Here is a 15,154-nt window from a genome sequence, read left to right as displayed (position 1 = left end):
AATTCTGTTATTTGTTTGTAAGTATTTAAGTGAATAAAAGGTAACGGCGACTTATCATTTTAGGAATGCGGTTTGTTTTGAGAGCTGCACCTTCAGTTCAAATATCAGTTAAATATGGAAGCCTATCCAAACCTATGCATTCATCTATAAAACTGTTGTCATGTTTAAACATCTGCAGGTGCTGCTGAAAAAAATGTATTTCACTTTATTTCAGATATTAAAACATTTGCTAACAAGAACAGTCATTTTATCCAGTCCTCAAAACAGTGTGATTGTTTGTGTCTGTCTGAGCACTGCAAAACAGTCGTAATATAGGTCAGATGCTGACCTATATCTATAAATTAACCATTTACTGGCTTGTGTGTATAAATCTAACTCTGTGTATATTTTTGGCATACACCAAGAAGAAAGAAGTATAAATGGGATTAGCTCATTATCATCATCCGGCTATTCCCTCATCGCAGCTCTGAAAACAAAAGCCATGGGGTGGGTGACAGCAATGATTCAGCAACGGCATTAATTAATACACATGGGACGAACACACCTGAGCATGAAAAATGAACAGGGAGGAGAACAAAAGAGAATCTTACTGTACCTGACATGCTGTCTGCAGAAAATTCTTCAGCACCTATGGAGTCAGGCAGCCTGCAACTGGGGACACAATGATTTGTTATTCGTGCAGCCGAGTCACTATGAATATCTGACTAAATATCACTGTCACACTCCCAACATATTTAACAAAAAACATGCATATTTAAAAAATAAATAAGAAGAACTAAAGCTCTCAAACACAGCAGACACCGATTCACGTGTTTTCAGAAAAACACAAATTCATGGTGTTCACACATTACTCACGCTGGCCAGTTCCACTGAGCCCTAAGGATGCTCCATAAATAGCTTAAGAATGACTCTCTGCCTTATTTCCATCCACTATGGTAGAGCTGGCTTTCAGTGTGTGTGTGTGAGAGAGAGAGAGACAGAGGGAGAGAGAGAGAGAAAGAGAGACCATGTGCCAGTGGCAGCCTTGCTCTCATGTTCAGACAGACAGAATGACAGGAAGACAGAAACCAATGGATGGAGATGGCTTTCATTTGTGCACAAGCAGAGCACTGTGGCTCTGATCAGCTAAGCGTCACACAGTGATGGGACGGTGGCGTCACTCACTGACACAGTACAATACACCAAACACCAGCAACACACACATCTGGAACCAGGAATGCACCGCTACAGCACAACCGGGCATACCAATAACTATCATGTGCATAAACAGAAACATGAACTATCTGGGCCCAGGTTCATGTTCCTCCACCCTGACCTTTGCATGGAATAACATGAAGTTCAGCGGTGAATAACTTCCTCCAAAACCTCTCTGCATTTGAAAACACAGCGCTACTGCTTCTCTGTTGAATTCCCCTGAGTCGATTCACAATTCACCCATCAAACTAAATTTAGGCCCACTTAATGACATGTTAATTATTGCTTACACTGCCTTAAATCAGATAAATATAATATTAAAACATTTTGTCCAGGTTCAGTCCTTTTCCAGGCTTTCTGTGACTCTGTGGAGACTGAATGTCCCTGCTATAAATAGGCTGTTTATTGCTTCTAAAGTTTCAGACTCAAACACAATGACACTGCTCTTTCCCATCTTTGTTTTGAGGAAGCCTAAACGGGTACATTACGGTGATTTAACGAAGATCCGACATCACCTGAAAATAGTTATTATTATTAATTTTTAATTTAGAGTAGTAAATCACAGCTGATGCAATTCAGCAACCAGAAAACAAATGGGTCAAATACTGCTTCTTGTTGTTGTTGTGCACGTGCATGGATAAAAGGAACACAGTATCCCTCCACAAACACACTGAAGGTCGGTAAAACTCTGCTGACAAGTATTGCATCACTGAGGTTTCACATGCCAAGAAAAACCCCTTCCTGTGTAAATGCAGAGGAAGCACTCTACAGCAACAGCGTAAAGCAAGAGCCATATAAACGTAAAACAGCTTCCAAAGACAGCATCTCACATCAAACCTTCCCATAAAGAAGCCAAGACATTACCACTGACCCCTGTGAGTGTTTTTGACAGAGTTTTGACAACGGTTCAGTTGTAGTAACCCCTCCAGCACCCAGTGGAAACAATGTAACAGCATGTAAACAGTGACTTCCTCTTTTTCTCACTTTGTTCAGCTGCTACTGAAAATCGTGAAGGCGGCTAAGCTCACAATACCACGTACAGTAATTATTTAAAAAAAAAGACCCACAACATTAAGTCGAGCAAGGTCACAATTTCGAAACTAAAAGACTAAAGTGAGTCGGGTTTCAGAATTACCCAACAAGTAATATGCACACCACACATATCAGCTGACATCTTGAATTACTGAGGTACGCTTACCACCTGGATGAAAGCTTTTCCACCAAACACAAGCTGGGCCAGGTCCTTAAAAAGGAAACTAACAAGGGGGCACTAAATGCATTAAGGCAGAGATGCGAAAACTAGCTTTTCTGTAAGAATGAAAAAGAAGCTGTAAACTAGCTACATTGTTCAGCACTACCCAGGAAGAGCACAGTGCAGCAAAGCTAATGATGAACGCTTCACCTACCACAATCACGCTCTTTCTCCACGTAACGGAGAGCACGCGGGAAAAAAGGAAAGGAAAGGAAATAAATATAAAAATGTTAACTCCTCATTTTGTAAAAATCGTGGCGGAGACGCCGCTGATGCAGTCTGACAGCGCTTCTCATGATTTCCGCTTTCTTTCACTCTCTGCATGACAGCTCAACACGCCGTGCTGCCACTCGCGGCAACATCACAGCAACATCACAGCAACATCGGCAGAACTGAATATGATTCGTAACCGTGCCACAAGCGGTGGTCAGTACAGCGCATCCTTCCTGGACCAGTGTTCACAGCCTATCAACTCAACCCCCAGCCCCCCCTCCTTTATTGGCATTTTCTTCCCAGCTAAATGAAACGTTACTACCGTTAGGTACGCATTTGGACTTCGATGTTAACTGTTTATATGAATAGTATTTTTCCAAATAGTGAGTATGTCAATATGACCTGCTGCAGACGCAAAAGTAACTTAAACTGGGGAAACTGTGTATAATTATCTATGGCAATTATATTTACTAGCTTTTGCTTTGTTTCCGTTATTTCCCCAGCACATTTTCATAATCAAATCGATATTACAGATGGCTACTACAACATGGGAGCATAATTTTACATGTACGTATGATCCCCTAAATAGAAGATGGCCTAATATTGCTACACCCAAATTATAAGACAGACGTTTCTTGTTAAACCTACAGTAATAAAAGCTAAGGAAAGACATTTTCGCAGACGACTGTTAAAGAACTTCATTTAGTATCGTTGTGTGTCTAAAACAATACAATTCGAGTGCTTTGGTCTCATAGGCAGGCCCAAGCAGCGGTAACTATATAAAATACTGTTTTCAGAAGAGCTAAAACATACAGTAATGCTCATACACGCTAGCGTTAGCCCGCTAGCTTTTGTTGACTGTTTTACCTTCCGTTGATGTCAACGGGGAGCGTCACATCGTCCCCCACGACGGAATCCATAATTGTGGTTCACTTATTGTTTGTTCTCGCCAAAGCAATATATCATTTTACCGACTGGACGCAGTGTAAAGTTCAAAAAGCGGGACGGAATTCAAAATAGTCCAGGCTACCGCCATCATGATATGGTAAACGTCACCATTGTGCACGTTGGAAACTGGTGCTGCCTTTAGGCGCTGTAGGAACTATTTGAAACGAAACTTAGCCTGTGATACACCGAAATGATTAGAATTATGATGTAAAGTTACAACAAGCCAGACTGTGTTTTCTTCTTATTTTAAGCTCTATGTTAACATTAGTTCAAAATACAGTTAGGTTCAAGATAATTATTGTTAATGACCTCAAAACGGGGATATTTTTTCGAGCAGGTCGAAATGCAGCATGGAGCTGGGTAGATATAGAGACAAAGCGATTGGCCAAAGCAAACACCGTGGGAAGGTTCATAAAGGCTCAAAAATACACACGCTGTCAGCTTGGAGGTTTTTTTCCCAACTGTCATTCAGCCAAAGGTATATTTCTGTGCTCGACAACTCCATTGTTGGAAAAGACGACTTTTTAATTATAGTACCCAATAATCCGTATCCTGTTGACTTAGTATTGATCCAAAGCTTCCACTTTTGGATCATTACCAAGATTGATCCAAAAGAGAAAGCGCCAGCATTGATCTAAAACTGTAAGTTTGGATCAATGCTGGCGCTTTCTCTTCCCGAGTGCGCATTAACACTAAAGTAATTTTACTAAACTCCAAAAGGAAATGAACCAGATGACAGATTTGTGTGTTTTTCCGCATATTTACTAGGATGGTAAAAACATCCTTTAGGATGATTTATGTGTGTGTGTGGTGAGTGGGACGCCGGGTGTGTTGCTTGATGCCGCAGCATAATTAACATTTGCTCCACTAAGTGGGCTAATTACAACATTTAGTTAAATGGCTTCAGTCTCTGTATTTTATCGTTCATGTAAGTTCTGAAAAACATCTATGCCCTCCCTTCTGTAAACATCTGCTGCACATGAAATAAATCAGAGAACAATAGCGACATCATGTGGTTTAATTCTAAATTTCAGGCTCTATTCATTATTATTATTATTATTATTATTATTATTATTATTATTATAGCTCAATCTCTAAAGGCTTTCAGTTCTTTGCGTGTCATTTGTTTTTGATTATGTTATTCATTAAAATTTTGAGATGAATTCATACAAACACAAAGTGGACTAGAAATCACTAGACTATTTTCTTTTTCGATCAAAGCGCATTAGTGAAGACCTTTTTTCCACCATAAGAGAACTACTTGCACTGGATTTGGAGGCCAAAAGAAACTTATCCCTTTAACTTCTAAGGTTTCACATATGTGGATAGTAAAAATCATCTGATCATCAGCAGGTCTTAAAATTGAGTAATTACAATCTCACATGAACAACACATGAAATATTTATGCGTATTATCATGTCATTATCTAAAATGGCCTAGGTGATAGAGGGTGTGGTCTACCTATCTCTCCCTGGCTCCTCCTGTCCATATGCTGAAGCATCCTTGGACAAAGTACTGCATCCATCAAAATGTGAGTGTGTGAATGTTAGATAAACAGTGTGTAGATACAGATAAAAACACTGTATGAATGTGTGTGTTATTGGGTGAATGAGACTTTTAGCAGGAAGCACGTTGAATGCTCAAATTGAATAAAGGCTGGTATATACATACCAGTCCATTTACCAATTATTTATTTAACAAAAACTAAGCCAAAATACAGAAGTGGTGTGAGATTCAGTACACCTTCACTTTTTCCATTGAATTGGGAGGGTAAGTAGCAGCCTGGTGCTGCTAATCAAATGTATTTGATTAAGTGATCATCAGCAAGTGTGAGCACCTCTATAAAAACAAACATTTTGGCATTTTGCAGATGTGGAGCATTCAGGTGTGTGTTCACATGATGCTGTGGAGAAAAAAATATCATCTGTGACGAGAGAAGTGATTATTGCTGCCCATCAGTCTGTGAAGGGTTATAAGGTTATTTCCAAATCATTTTACAGTCAGAACAATTATGGAAAATATTCAGGCCAGTTGTCAGTCTTACCAGGAGTGGAAGTCCCAGCAAATTTACCCCAAAGTTAGACCATACAGTCTTTAGAGAAACTGCAAAAAACCTGAACAACTACATCTCAAACTCAAGAGGTTTTAGCTAGCAGGCAGTGCAGTGAGAAGAAGATTGTAGTGATTGTTTGAACGAACATGGCAGCATTGCTGAGGCTTGCATGGTTGCGTCTGAACTGTGAAAACCACAAAATGACTGGAACAATGTCTTTTTCAAAGATGACAACAAAGTGGACATGTTTGGCCATAATGCATAACACCATGTTTGGTGAAAACCAAACACAGCATATCAGCACAAACACTTTATATCAACTGTAAAGCATGGTGGTGGACGGGTGATGATTTGGACTATCATGGGTCCAGGCCACCTTGGAGTCACTGAGTGCACCACAAACTCCTCTGTATAGCAAAGTATTCTGGAGTCAAATGTGAGGCCATCTGTCTGACAGCTAAAGCTTGTCTGGAATTAGGTCATGTAAAAGGACAATGATCCAAGCCCCAGCAGCAAATCTACAACAGATTGGTTGAAGAAGAAAAGAATCAAGGTGCTGCAATGTTTCAGTCAAAGAGCTCAACCTGGCAGAAATGCTGTGGTTGGGCCTGTGCAGAGAAAAATTCCCACAAACCTCAAAGAACGGAGGTGATGTCCTCAGTGAGTTCCAGACTTCAAATGGTCACTGTCTACAAATGAATTGCATCAAAGTATTAAAGCTGTAAACCCTCAGCCATCAATAATTGTGCAATTCATTTAGATTTCTTTAAAAATAACACACACACTGATGATGTAGAGGTTTTTAAAAAAATGATGTATTAAAAATATGATACATGGTTAAAAACAATCCCTACATTTGGATTTATGTTACTCTCCATTCAGTAAATTTTGAGTCTTTAAAAAAATTCATCAGTTTTTTATTTTTTAATTTGTCCAGAGAAGCCACTGCCCACAAGACCGTGTCCAGAGGTAAAATGACAAAAATGGTGTCCATGCTCCAATACTTAGGATCCTGAAGGCCTCTACTCAGGTGTGACTCACCACGGTGTCACCTTGTGGAAAAAGTTACACCTGTCTGGAGTCATATTGCAATGTCGAAACGCTCTATGTGTTTAATTATAGCTAAGTTGTGCAACCAGTGGCCCGAAAAGCCTTTGTGTCCTTATAATTCAGCACATATACATTGATGATATAGAGTGTCGATATTGTTTACTGTATGTCAAAGCTACAAATTTTTGTAACTTCATTAGGTTGGTAAATGAGTAAAATATGTTTTGCATCACAGTTTATAGCCATTGGTTAAAGTAAAAATCCAGACACAAATTAAAAGTATTTATTGAACAAATGGACACCGAACAATGACTAAAGAGTAGACAGAGAAAGGATGAAGGCAACAGAAACCGTCTTGTTCAGAGTTCGAGGACTTACTGGCTGATATTTCCAAACAGATTTGAATTATAAAGGCAAGAAAAAGCCGTCTGTCAAAGTCCTGCGTAAAATTGTGAGGTATTCTTAGCTTCTTTAAATGTCTACAACAGATTTACAAAAGGAAATGGAAAATAAAATTCACATATTTGCATAATTTCTTTAAAAACACAAGTGATAGTATAGCACAGTCCTGGTACAGTACATGTTTGATTATCGTAGAGGAACATAACAGAAAAAAAAAGTTATAAAAATAAAAGAATTAACATTGCAATAAATTTGTTCTCTGGAGTCCCAAATTTACACATAAAACAAATCTATAAACTCCAAGACCAGTTGGGATAACTGATTTTTCGAAAGTTGTCAGAAAGAGTAGTATTGCTTCAACCAACAGAAACTTGCTTCAGTCAGCAACCACATTAACAACATTAAATAACATTAAATTAGCAAGAGGGGATCCATTGTATACAGCAAGGTTTACACAATTATACACATTTGTGTCCAGCTACATCAAAGAAATGTTTTTTTTTTTTATTAATATTATTATCATTTAGTAAAAACTATCTCCACTAGTGTGTTTCTACACGTAATACATACAGCTTGGGAGAGAAGGGGCTTTGTACAGAGAAAACAATTTTAGCCTTAAAAAATACTTCAAATGCTGAGATTTATGCGGGTATGCAAAAGCAGAAATGTTTTTGGTTTTTTTTTTCATTAATAAGCTCTCTAATACACCTACAATTGCAGCACTGAACACATTTACATAAATGACAGATGACTGACTTTAAGGGAATTCTGCAGTGCTAGATGGGATATCGCTATTATAGTGCATTATACAGCTATGGCAATATTTTTTGATTTGTTTAAGCATGCAAACACTATAAAAATTGGGATATTTTTGCACAGTGGTGTAAATACAGCACTATGGCTAGCACCTTAAACAGTTTACCTAGCACCATGCAGTAGAGAGAGGACAGGCTTAGAAATGGAGGTTGATTTGGATTCCTGTATTCACACTACTCTCTCATGTGGCTCAGTTCTCCTCTAAGAATTGCTGTGTAGGTGGGGTAGGAGAGGTTTATGACTGATGCTGATTTAAAAAGAACACCTACCTTTTACTGTAAATGATAAATAAAGAAGCAAGGACACTCCACAGTTAGAGAAACACTACTGAGAACTTGAGCTCCATAGTCTCCCTAAACCTGACCCCTAATCTCCATCTAAATTCTTCCTAATCATCAGTGGCATCTGGTCCAGTAAGTATTTAATATACCCCCTGTGGATAGGTATTGGCTTGTGGCTTTGGATGTAATTTACTGAGGGCTGACTGTGTGCGACTGGGTGTTTCCCACATCAGGGAAATCTCCCAGTGGAGTAAGACAAATATAAATGTGACTTCTGCTCAATTTAAGCAAACAACTCTCCCTCTGGATTGATTCACCTATGCCGGATCACGAGAAGATGAGCACCAAAGGCAAAAAAAAAAAAAAAAAAAGGCACCCCTGACAAATCCTTCCATATAGATTTAAAACACCAAATTATCTTCTCGTTTTCTATTGCACTTAAAGATTAATATTATTATTATTACTATTATTATTAATTTACATAAGATATACAGGTATAAAAGTTAATTATAAGCATATATATAAATATGTACATTGAACTAATCCGGATTACTTTAATTCTTTACTTCTAGCAGAAATAAATTTCTGGTATTTCCCCCCAAAAAGTACGCTCAGTATACAGACTGTATACAAAAATAAGTTACTATAATGTCCACTGATTAACTTGGCCTTTGTCTCCCTTCACTTAGAAATGTTCTGGAGAGATTTTGTGGCATAGCGCCTTTATTTTCTCCAAGTAAGCGTATATGAGAAGATCCTTTTTGAAGAGCCTGAAGAAGGTTGTAGTGCGAGAACTACCCTGTTCTTTCTCAGCCCTTCTTTGCCCCCTGCTCCAGCCCGAGGTCCCTGTGCTTCCTCCCTCTGTGTTTGCAGTCCAGGGAGTTTGGCAGAGCGAAGCAGGATCTGTTTGGGGGTTGGTGGTATCTTCTTGCTTGGACAGTGTTTGGCCATGGCTTGGACATGGTTTGTTTGGTTTGGAGATAACGCCATTCTCCACCCATGCGAATGTGTCTTGTTCCATTCCTCTTTGCTCTGAAGACACAGTCTCACAGGAAGCAAACAGGGCTCACTTCTAGGTGGTAATGAGAGCCGGGACTAGCTTTTGGCAGGTTGTAAATGTCAACCACAGGGAGGAGGGTGGGGTCTAGGGAGTGGAACACAAAATGGGTCTGGTGCCAGCGCCCATCTTTTATCTGAAATATTGAAAATATCAAAATTAGAGCAACTTTTTTATACCCACAGTTTTCGGTATGCTTTGAATGCTTGAAATTCAGTAATGATATAACATGTAATAAACAAGATAACCGGATCTCAGTCTTACCCAGCAGGAATCCTCCAAGACTTCTGGCTCCAGCTCTCCTCCCACCTCAAACACCTCCCCACTCCAGGCCTTGAATTTCACAGACCCCTGTTCAACAGGCTGATCCTCTGCTGACCTCCAAATAGAGACATCCAGGCAGTGGATGATGACATGCTGCACGGCCTCTGAGCTCAGCAGGTGGAGGAAGTTCATCTGAACACGACCAACACTGACTGTTGGCTACAGAAAAAGAGATGGTTAACAATTCTATTTTATGTGTAACAGTTCTTAAGATTTTATAATTGTGTGGATACTGGGGGCTATTACTATGTCATGCATACTTTGGACACTGTTACTGGTTTCAGGCAAGTCTGTCCACCTCCGGTAAAGTTGCAGGTGACTTCTATTGTGTCTGACATGCAACCCAGGTTGGGGTCAATCCAGTACGTGCCTGAAAATAAAAACACGTTTTAGGATCATTCGACTATCTATACACAAAACTGTTCACGCTCTGTGTCGTGCACACCATTCTCACCATCATTTAACTTCTGTTCACAGCTGTGCAGGTCCCTGCAGATACGGGCAGGGTTGGTCCGAGTGCCCAGTGGGTTCTTCAGGCTCTGGATCAGGTTACTGAGGTAGTGGAGGGTCTTGAAGATCTCTGCACCTTGGTCCAACATCGGCAGGTCCATCACAGGCTTATTCTAAAAAAACAAGAGTCTTTTAAGTTGTCAACAGATTACAAAGTATAACAATGGGGAAATACTATCAACATTTTCCACTAACCTCAGTCCTGAGTGGGGTGGGTAAATCCATAAACAATACACCATCTTCTTTCTACATCAAGAAAACCCAGTTTGAATTTAATCAGTGACATTGTATCTTTTAACACATATTGAGTGTAATGAAACCAGCAAATATAACATGTCTTACAAATGACAGAGGGACACCTGGAGGACCCTAAAGGAGATAAAAAACAGGTAATTAGTCAATGTGTCATGCAAGCTGGAAAATAATATTTGGTTAAACGTTGAGGGAAAAAAAACTCACTGGACGTCCAGGAGGTCCAGGAGATCCCTAACAGGGAAGAGAACATAATTTCTGTATTAACTTTTTGTCATTCAAGTGGCCACAGTAAAATGAAAATCCATTGTAACAGGAGGGAAAGACGATGCTGTGCAAACATACCCTTGGACCTTGAGCTCCCTGTCAGAGAGAGAAAAACATATTTTTAGCCTGAATATTACCATCATCTCTGCTTTTTGCACTCTTAATGTAAACAAATGGGAAAAAACAAGTGATAGATATGATAAAAGACAAAGAAAACTCACAGTCTCGCCACGATTGCCTTTCTGTCCTCGAGGGCCCTGTAAAGTGTACATAAACCAGTGAGTATACTGAAAGACATCAGCACAGAGAAATGTCAAAGCTTCTGTCATGTACAAAACGTACTGCTCTTCCATTGGGACCAATAATTCCTACAGGACCAACAATTCCTCGTCTACCCTAAAGGAGAAAAAAAAAGAATGAGCATTCTGGAGCTTTTTATCAGCATGATCTAAATCATCATGTTACTTACCACTGATCCTTGAGGCCCTTTTGGCCCTCTTATGCCCTTTGGCCCAAAGTCTCCTGGAGGCCCCTGAAAGTGATACAAATTTAACACAGCCATTACACACTTTGTCAGTTCGGCCTAAAACATCTCTGACTAACCTATCTCTGACTATAGATTTTGCTTCATCTCAGAACTGTACAATCAGAACTGCTCCCAACAATCATAGATGTTTACATCTGCGCTGTAACTGCAATAAGTTAATCAACCGATTCGCACTACAACCTGGTTTGCCTCTTATCTGTAGTTATTTATATTTAATTTAATAACTGTACAGTACTCTGTTTATAGTAACCATTGTCCTTAATGTAAATATGTAAGAAAAATTGTGTATGTTTCTGTTCTGTGTCCTGTGTCCTGTTTGTTTGTATATGTGTCTTTCTGGCTGCTGTTACAACCAAATTTCCCCTTGTGGGACAATTAAAGGATTATTCTATTCTATTCTTCTATTCTAACACTGGATAAGCTCTGACGGCTTCAATATTGAATTGGATTTAGGAAAAATGAGCTATAGTGGTCTTACCCGCCATGTCGCATGATTAGTCACACATCAGCTGACATTAGTTTATTTGACATGTGCATAAAATGTGATTTATAGGTTTATAATAGTACACAACACAAACTTGTGCAAGCACCAACAATTTCAGCTTAGTCAGGGCCAGGAGTTGCAACATCTAGTCTAGACCTGAACAACAAATCAAGTGTAGTGTTAGTTCACACAGGGCACCAAGTCAAATTCAGCTGAAGTCCTGGCAGATCAGATGATGGCTTACCCTTCAATGCATTCAATTAGGAATTATCATAAAGGGCGTACTGTTTATGCTGCTTGAGTTTGCATTTGGTGTGCAACTGCAAGCTGCTTTGTAACCCACCCCCATCTGAGCTCCTCCTTTTCGTTCTTTTCCTGACTTAATCAATGTCATTGTCACGTGTTGTCTAAATTACCTGCACTATTCTGTCCTCATCTAGATACTAATGACCATGCACTGCAAATGAACTGCCTCATATATGTTTGGAAAATTCTGTTGGTGTTTATTGTAAACTTACCCTTGGTCCAAAAACTCCCAGAACTCCTGGAAAACCCGGCTCTCCTGTGTCACCCTGAGTGAGAATTTAGTCCAGAATTATAATTCAATCATAACAGCGTCTAACCCTTGTTACGTGTACTACTCTATCTGTTGCTGACACTCACAGGTTGTCCTTTAGGTCCTTTGTCACCCTGTGGTCCTGGCAATCCCATTCCACCTTTGAAGCCTCTTTTTCCAGGAGGTCCACTCTGACCCGGAAGACCCCGCTCACCCTGAATGGATGAATGAAAGCATTTTTACTAAGGCTGTCATACTCTACTAGTATATTCCTTACTTGAGGTAGCTATTGCTCATTGAAAAGAACATCCCTTGTACCTTTGGTCCAAAAGCTCCCTGATCTCCTGGGAGTCCTGGAACACCAGTTTTACCACTCGAGCCAGCTTTTCCAGGAAGACCAGCCTCCCCATCGTCACCATGCTCTCCCTAGATTCATATTGAGAAGGTAAAATGAGGAAGAAGAACATGGTTAACTGAGCTGATAAAATAAACCAGGTTTTGTCCTGATAGTGGCATTAAGAAGACAAAATCAGCTTACCAAACTGTGCATTCATGCTTTTGGAGCAGTATGCACAGTTCTTGACTACATGCAGGTCAGCAAACAAAGGACATCTAATTATTAAATAATAATAGTATTTTATGATTAATGATTTGTTTATGCGCCTAAAGGGAGTTTAATGACCCAATAAATGAGGAGACAGGAGACATTTTGCCTATCTACAGTTACGAAAGGGAGCAAATTCATCAGGCTGTTCTGTTCATCTGTGAAACTCATTTCCTAGATGGAAACAGGATTTAAAGGCCACTAATGAAATGAATAATATGATTTCCTTGATCATCTCACCGGGATTCCTTTACTGCCATCTTTTCCTGGGACTCCATCAACCCCAGGTACACCCTCCTGACCCTCTCGGCCCACCACACCTCTAGGACCAGAAGGACCACCTACACCCTACAGAGCAAAGGAGGCTTATCAAATAAGTACAGCAAATCCGGTGAAATGCATCGTTTAAGCTGATTTTACTTGACAATGAAGACAATCCATTTTACGAATATGCATTTTTTCTAGACAGATAATTTGCAAAAACTTTTCTTTTTAATTTAACACTACATGAACCTGCTGTGGGTGTAGGAAAACGATTGACTCACTTCTGGTCCTCTGGCTCCTTTTGGTCCTGGCTGACCCTGTTTGCCTTTCTGACCCTTAAGAATGAGAGATAGAAAGTTTTCAGTGTGCAGTTACTGAACAGGTATTGATTATTAAAGGTGTGTACTGACATCTTAAAAACACATCTCTGGTACTTATTAGAAGCTGGTAATATTAAATGCTTACTGTGATGACCTTTTGTTGTTAGCCCACATTGCACAGCGCTGTACGCTTTGGTAAATTTTTCTGATAATAATTTTCAACTTTTGCAGAAACCTGCTGATCGTTTTGCAGCTATTTATGTCTCTATATAAATAGAGTTAATATGATGCACATTTATATGAGGTAATTACTTGTTATGCACTGAACTAGCATCCTATAAATGTTTTCATTAGCTGTTCACATTATTTATTACAGTAATAGAGTAAGTACTCCATCCTACCACCTCCCTATACCAAAGTGCCAAAATGTTACAAATACGTAATTAAAAAATGTACATTGATAGTTGCATTTTATATTAGCTTTGTATGTCAAAGGACTCATTATGCAGACTGGCCCATTTCCCAAGCTGTAGACCAAAAGTAACATATTGCTGAGAACCTTGAACCTCACACACTTCATAATTTTTGTTTCCCATCCTTACTTGATCTCCTTTGGCCCCTTTGGGTCCTTGCTGCCCTTGAGGTCCAGGATGTCCCTGAAATTGACAATTGTGTTAATGAAAGCATGTAAAGACAAACCAGGGGACTGTCCCTTGTGTTTGTGTGCCTGAAAATCCCAAGTTTTGGCACTTACTGGCAGTCCGGGAGCACCGGGTCTACCTCGCTCACCATCCACACCAATTTGCCCCTAAAACATAACAACAGATTATAAAACAGATAATCACAAATGAATATTACAAAAAATCAAGTGGAAGGATGGTCCTCACTTTGTACCCAGGATCTCCTGGCTCCCCTCTTTCTCCTCTGTCACCTGGAGGTCCCTGATACAATACAAAGTCTATTAATAATCTGAAAATTACATGATTTCTGCAACTGTATAAAAGACAAATACGAGAAAGATAAAGGAAAGTAAGTTGGGTGTGACTTACCATGTCACCCGGAGGACCAGGAGGACCCTCTACCTTCCCATCATCCCCTTGTTCGCCCTAAGCATAAAAGTAAGAGAAATTTTACTCAAATGTTTTTGAGTAATACAAACTTTCTTGATGATTTTAAGCTTTTTTTAAATGCCCCCTGAGTGTTACATATTTAGCTTATTCCAGGGGCAGAATAAGGATTTGGCCTATGATACAGTGAAAGAGTAAGAGAAGCACACCACATAAAGTGAGCAACGCGTACCTTTTCACCTTTTGGTCCCGGAGGCCCTATGGGGCCTTGAGGTCCCTGATGGCCCTGCAAAGAAAGTCGCAAAAAGTCATATTATCTAAACTAACTAGAACAAATGCTTCATTGTGCTGACTCTGATGTATGACCTTAACAAAACAATCTTACCTCATAACCTGCAATACCAGGCTCCCCCTGTTGACCCATTCGACCGGGAGCTCCCTATAGAGAACAAGTGTTGCATCTTCAATTGTTTTATCTATTAAAGGATTATTACGTAAAGTGCTTGTGATTTACATCATTACTATTCCACCTTACCACATGACCAGTAGTTCCTCTGGAACCCTTTGGCCCAACAAAACCTGGCGGTCCAGTCTTCCCCACTGGCCCAGTCTCCCCGAGGTGACCTTGATTACCTTTGGCACCCTAAACGTACAAGATAAGAAGAGTTATAATATACCTGAGCACACAGCATT

General features: G+C 39.7%; 2 protein-coding genes and 1 long non-coding RNA gene across 9 annotated transcripts in view; 1 reads left to right on the top strand and 2 right to left on the bottom strand.

Moving 5' to 3' along the window:
- The window catches only part of cdk5rap2 (CDK5 regulatory subunit associated protein 2), a 32,664-nt gene extending 28,800 nt beyond the window's left edge, over positions 1 to 3,864 (bottom strand). For 3 of the 6 annotated variants that reach the window (XM_039614912.1, XM_031754687.2, XM_039614913.1), the window contains exons 1-2: positions 3,527 to 3,863; positions 596 to 651 (exon numbers count right to left, since the gene is read on the bottom strand). In XM_039614912.1, coding sequence (XP_039470846.1) covers positions 596 to 651; positions 3,527 to 3,579 — 109 coding nt within the window. In that variant the 5' untranslated portion in view covers positions 3,580 to 3,863. Of the gene's footprint in view, positions 1 to 595; positions 652 to 2,600; positions 2,875 to 3,526 lie in introns of those variants that run through there. The other 3 variants (XM_039614914.1, XM_039614916.1, XM_039614915.1) reach the window with 2 other exon arrangements.
- Positions 3,865 to 4,017: 153 nt separating this feature from the next.
- LOC120441125 lies at positions 4,018 to 9,615 on the top strand. The gene is made up of 3 exons (XR_005613797.1): positions 4,018 to 4,085; positions 5,048 to 5,138; positions 9,538 to 9,615. It is a non-coding gene; the product is annotated as an uncharacterized LOC120441125 (long non-coding RNA).
- col27a1a (collagen, type XXVII, alpha 1a) overlaps positions 6,979 to 15,154 on the bottom strand; it is a 65,963-nt gene continuing 57,787 nt past the window's right edge. For both annotated transcript variants that reach the window (XM_031754679.2, XM_039614917.1), the window contains 23 exons: positions 14,997 to 15,104; positions 14,847 to 14,900; positions 14,694 to 14,747; positions 14,444 to 14,500; positions 14,282 to 14,335; positions 14,149 to 14,202; positions 13,997 to 14,050; positions 13,356 to 13,409; positions 13,051 to 13,158; positions 12,525 to 12,632; positions 12,314 to 12,421; positions 12,169 to 12,222; positions 11,089 to 11,151; positions 10,962 to 11,015; positions 10,841 to 10,876; positions 10,698 to 10,715; positions 10,560 to 10,586; positions 10,443 to 10,469; positions 10,296 to 10,346; positions 10,045 to 10,213; positions 9,851 to 9,960; positions 9,531 to 9,749; positions 6,979 to 9,402 (listed from right to left, as the gene is read on the bottom strand). In XM_031754679.2, coding sequence (XP_031610539.2) covers positions 9,256 to 9,402; positions 9,531 to 9,749; positions 9,851 to 9,960; positions 10,045 to 10,213; positions 10,296 to 10,346; positions 10,443 to 10,469; positions 10,560 to 10,586; positions 10,698 to 10,715; positions 10,841 to 10,876; positions 10,962 to 11,015; positions 11,089 to 11,151; positions 12,169 to 12,222; positions 12,314 to 12,421; positions 12,525 to 12,632; positions 13,051 to 13,158; positions 13,356 to 13,409; positions 13,997 to 14,050; positions 14,149 to 14,202; positions 14,282 to 14,335; positions 14,444 to 14,500; positions 14,694 to 14,747; positions 14,847 to 14,900; positions 14,997 to 15,104 — 1,788 coding nt within the window. In that variant the 3' untranslated portion in view covers positions 6,979 to 9,255. The remainder of the gene's footprint in view (positions 9,403 to 9,530; positions 9,750 to 9,850; positions 9,961 to 10,044; positions 10,214 to 10,295; positions 10,347 to 10,442; positions 10,470 to 10,559; positions 10,587 to 10,697; positions 10,716 to 10,840; positions 10,877 to 10,961; positions 11,016 to 11,088; positions 11,152 to 12,168; positions 12,223 to 12,313; positions 12,422 to 12,524; positions 12,633 to 13,050; positions 13,159 to 13,355; positions 13,410 to 13,996; positions 14,051 to 14,148; positions 14,203 to 14,281; positions 14,336 to 14,443; positions 14,501 to 14,693; positions 14,748 to 14,846; positions 14,901 to 14,996; positions 15,105 to 15,154) is intronic.

This window comes from Oreochromis aureus, linkage group 7, assembly GCF_013358895.1.
Source record: "Oreochromis aureus strain Israel breed Guangdong linkage group 7, ZZ_aureus, whole genome shotgun sequence".
Classification (NCBI taxonomy): Eukaryota; Metazoa; Chordata; class Actinopteri; order Cichliformes; family Cichlidae; genus Oreochromis; species Oreochromis aureus.
Note: the sequence above shows the minus strand (reverse complement) of the source record. Positions and strands in the feature narration are given on the sequence as shown.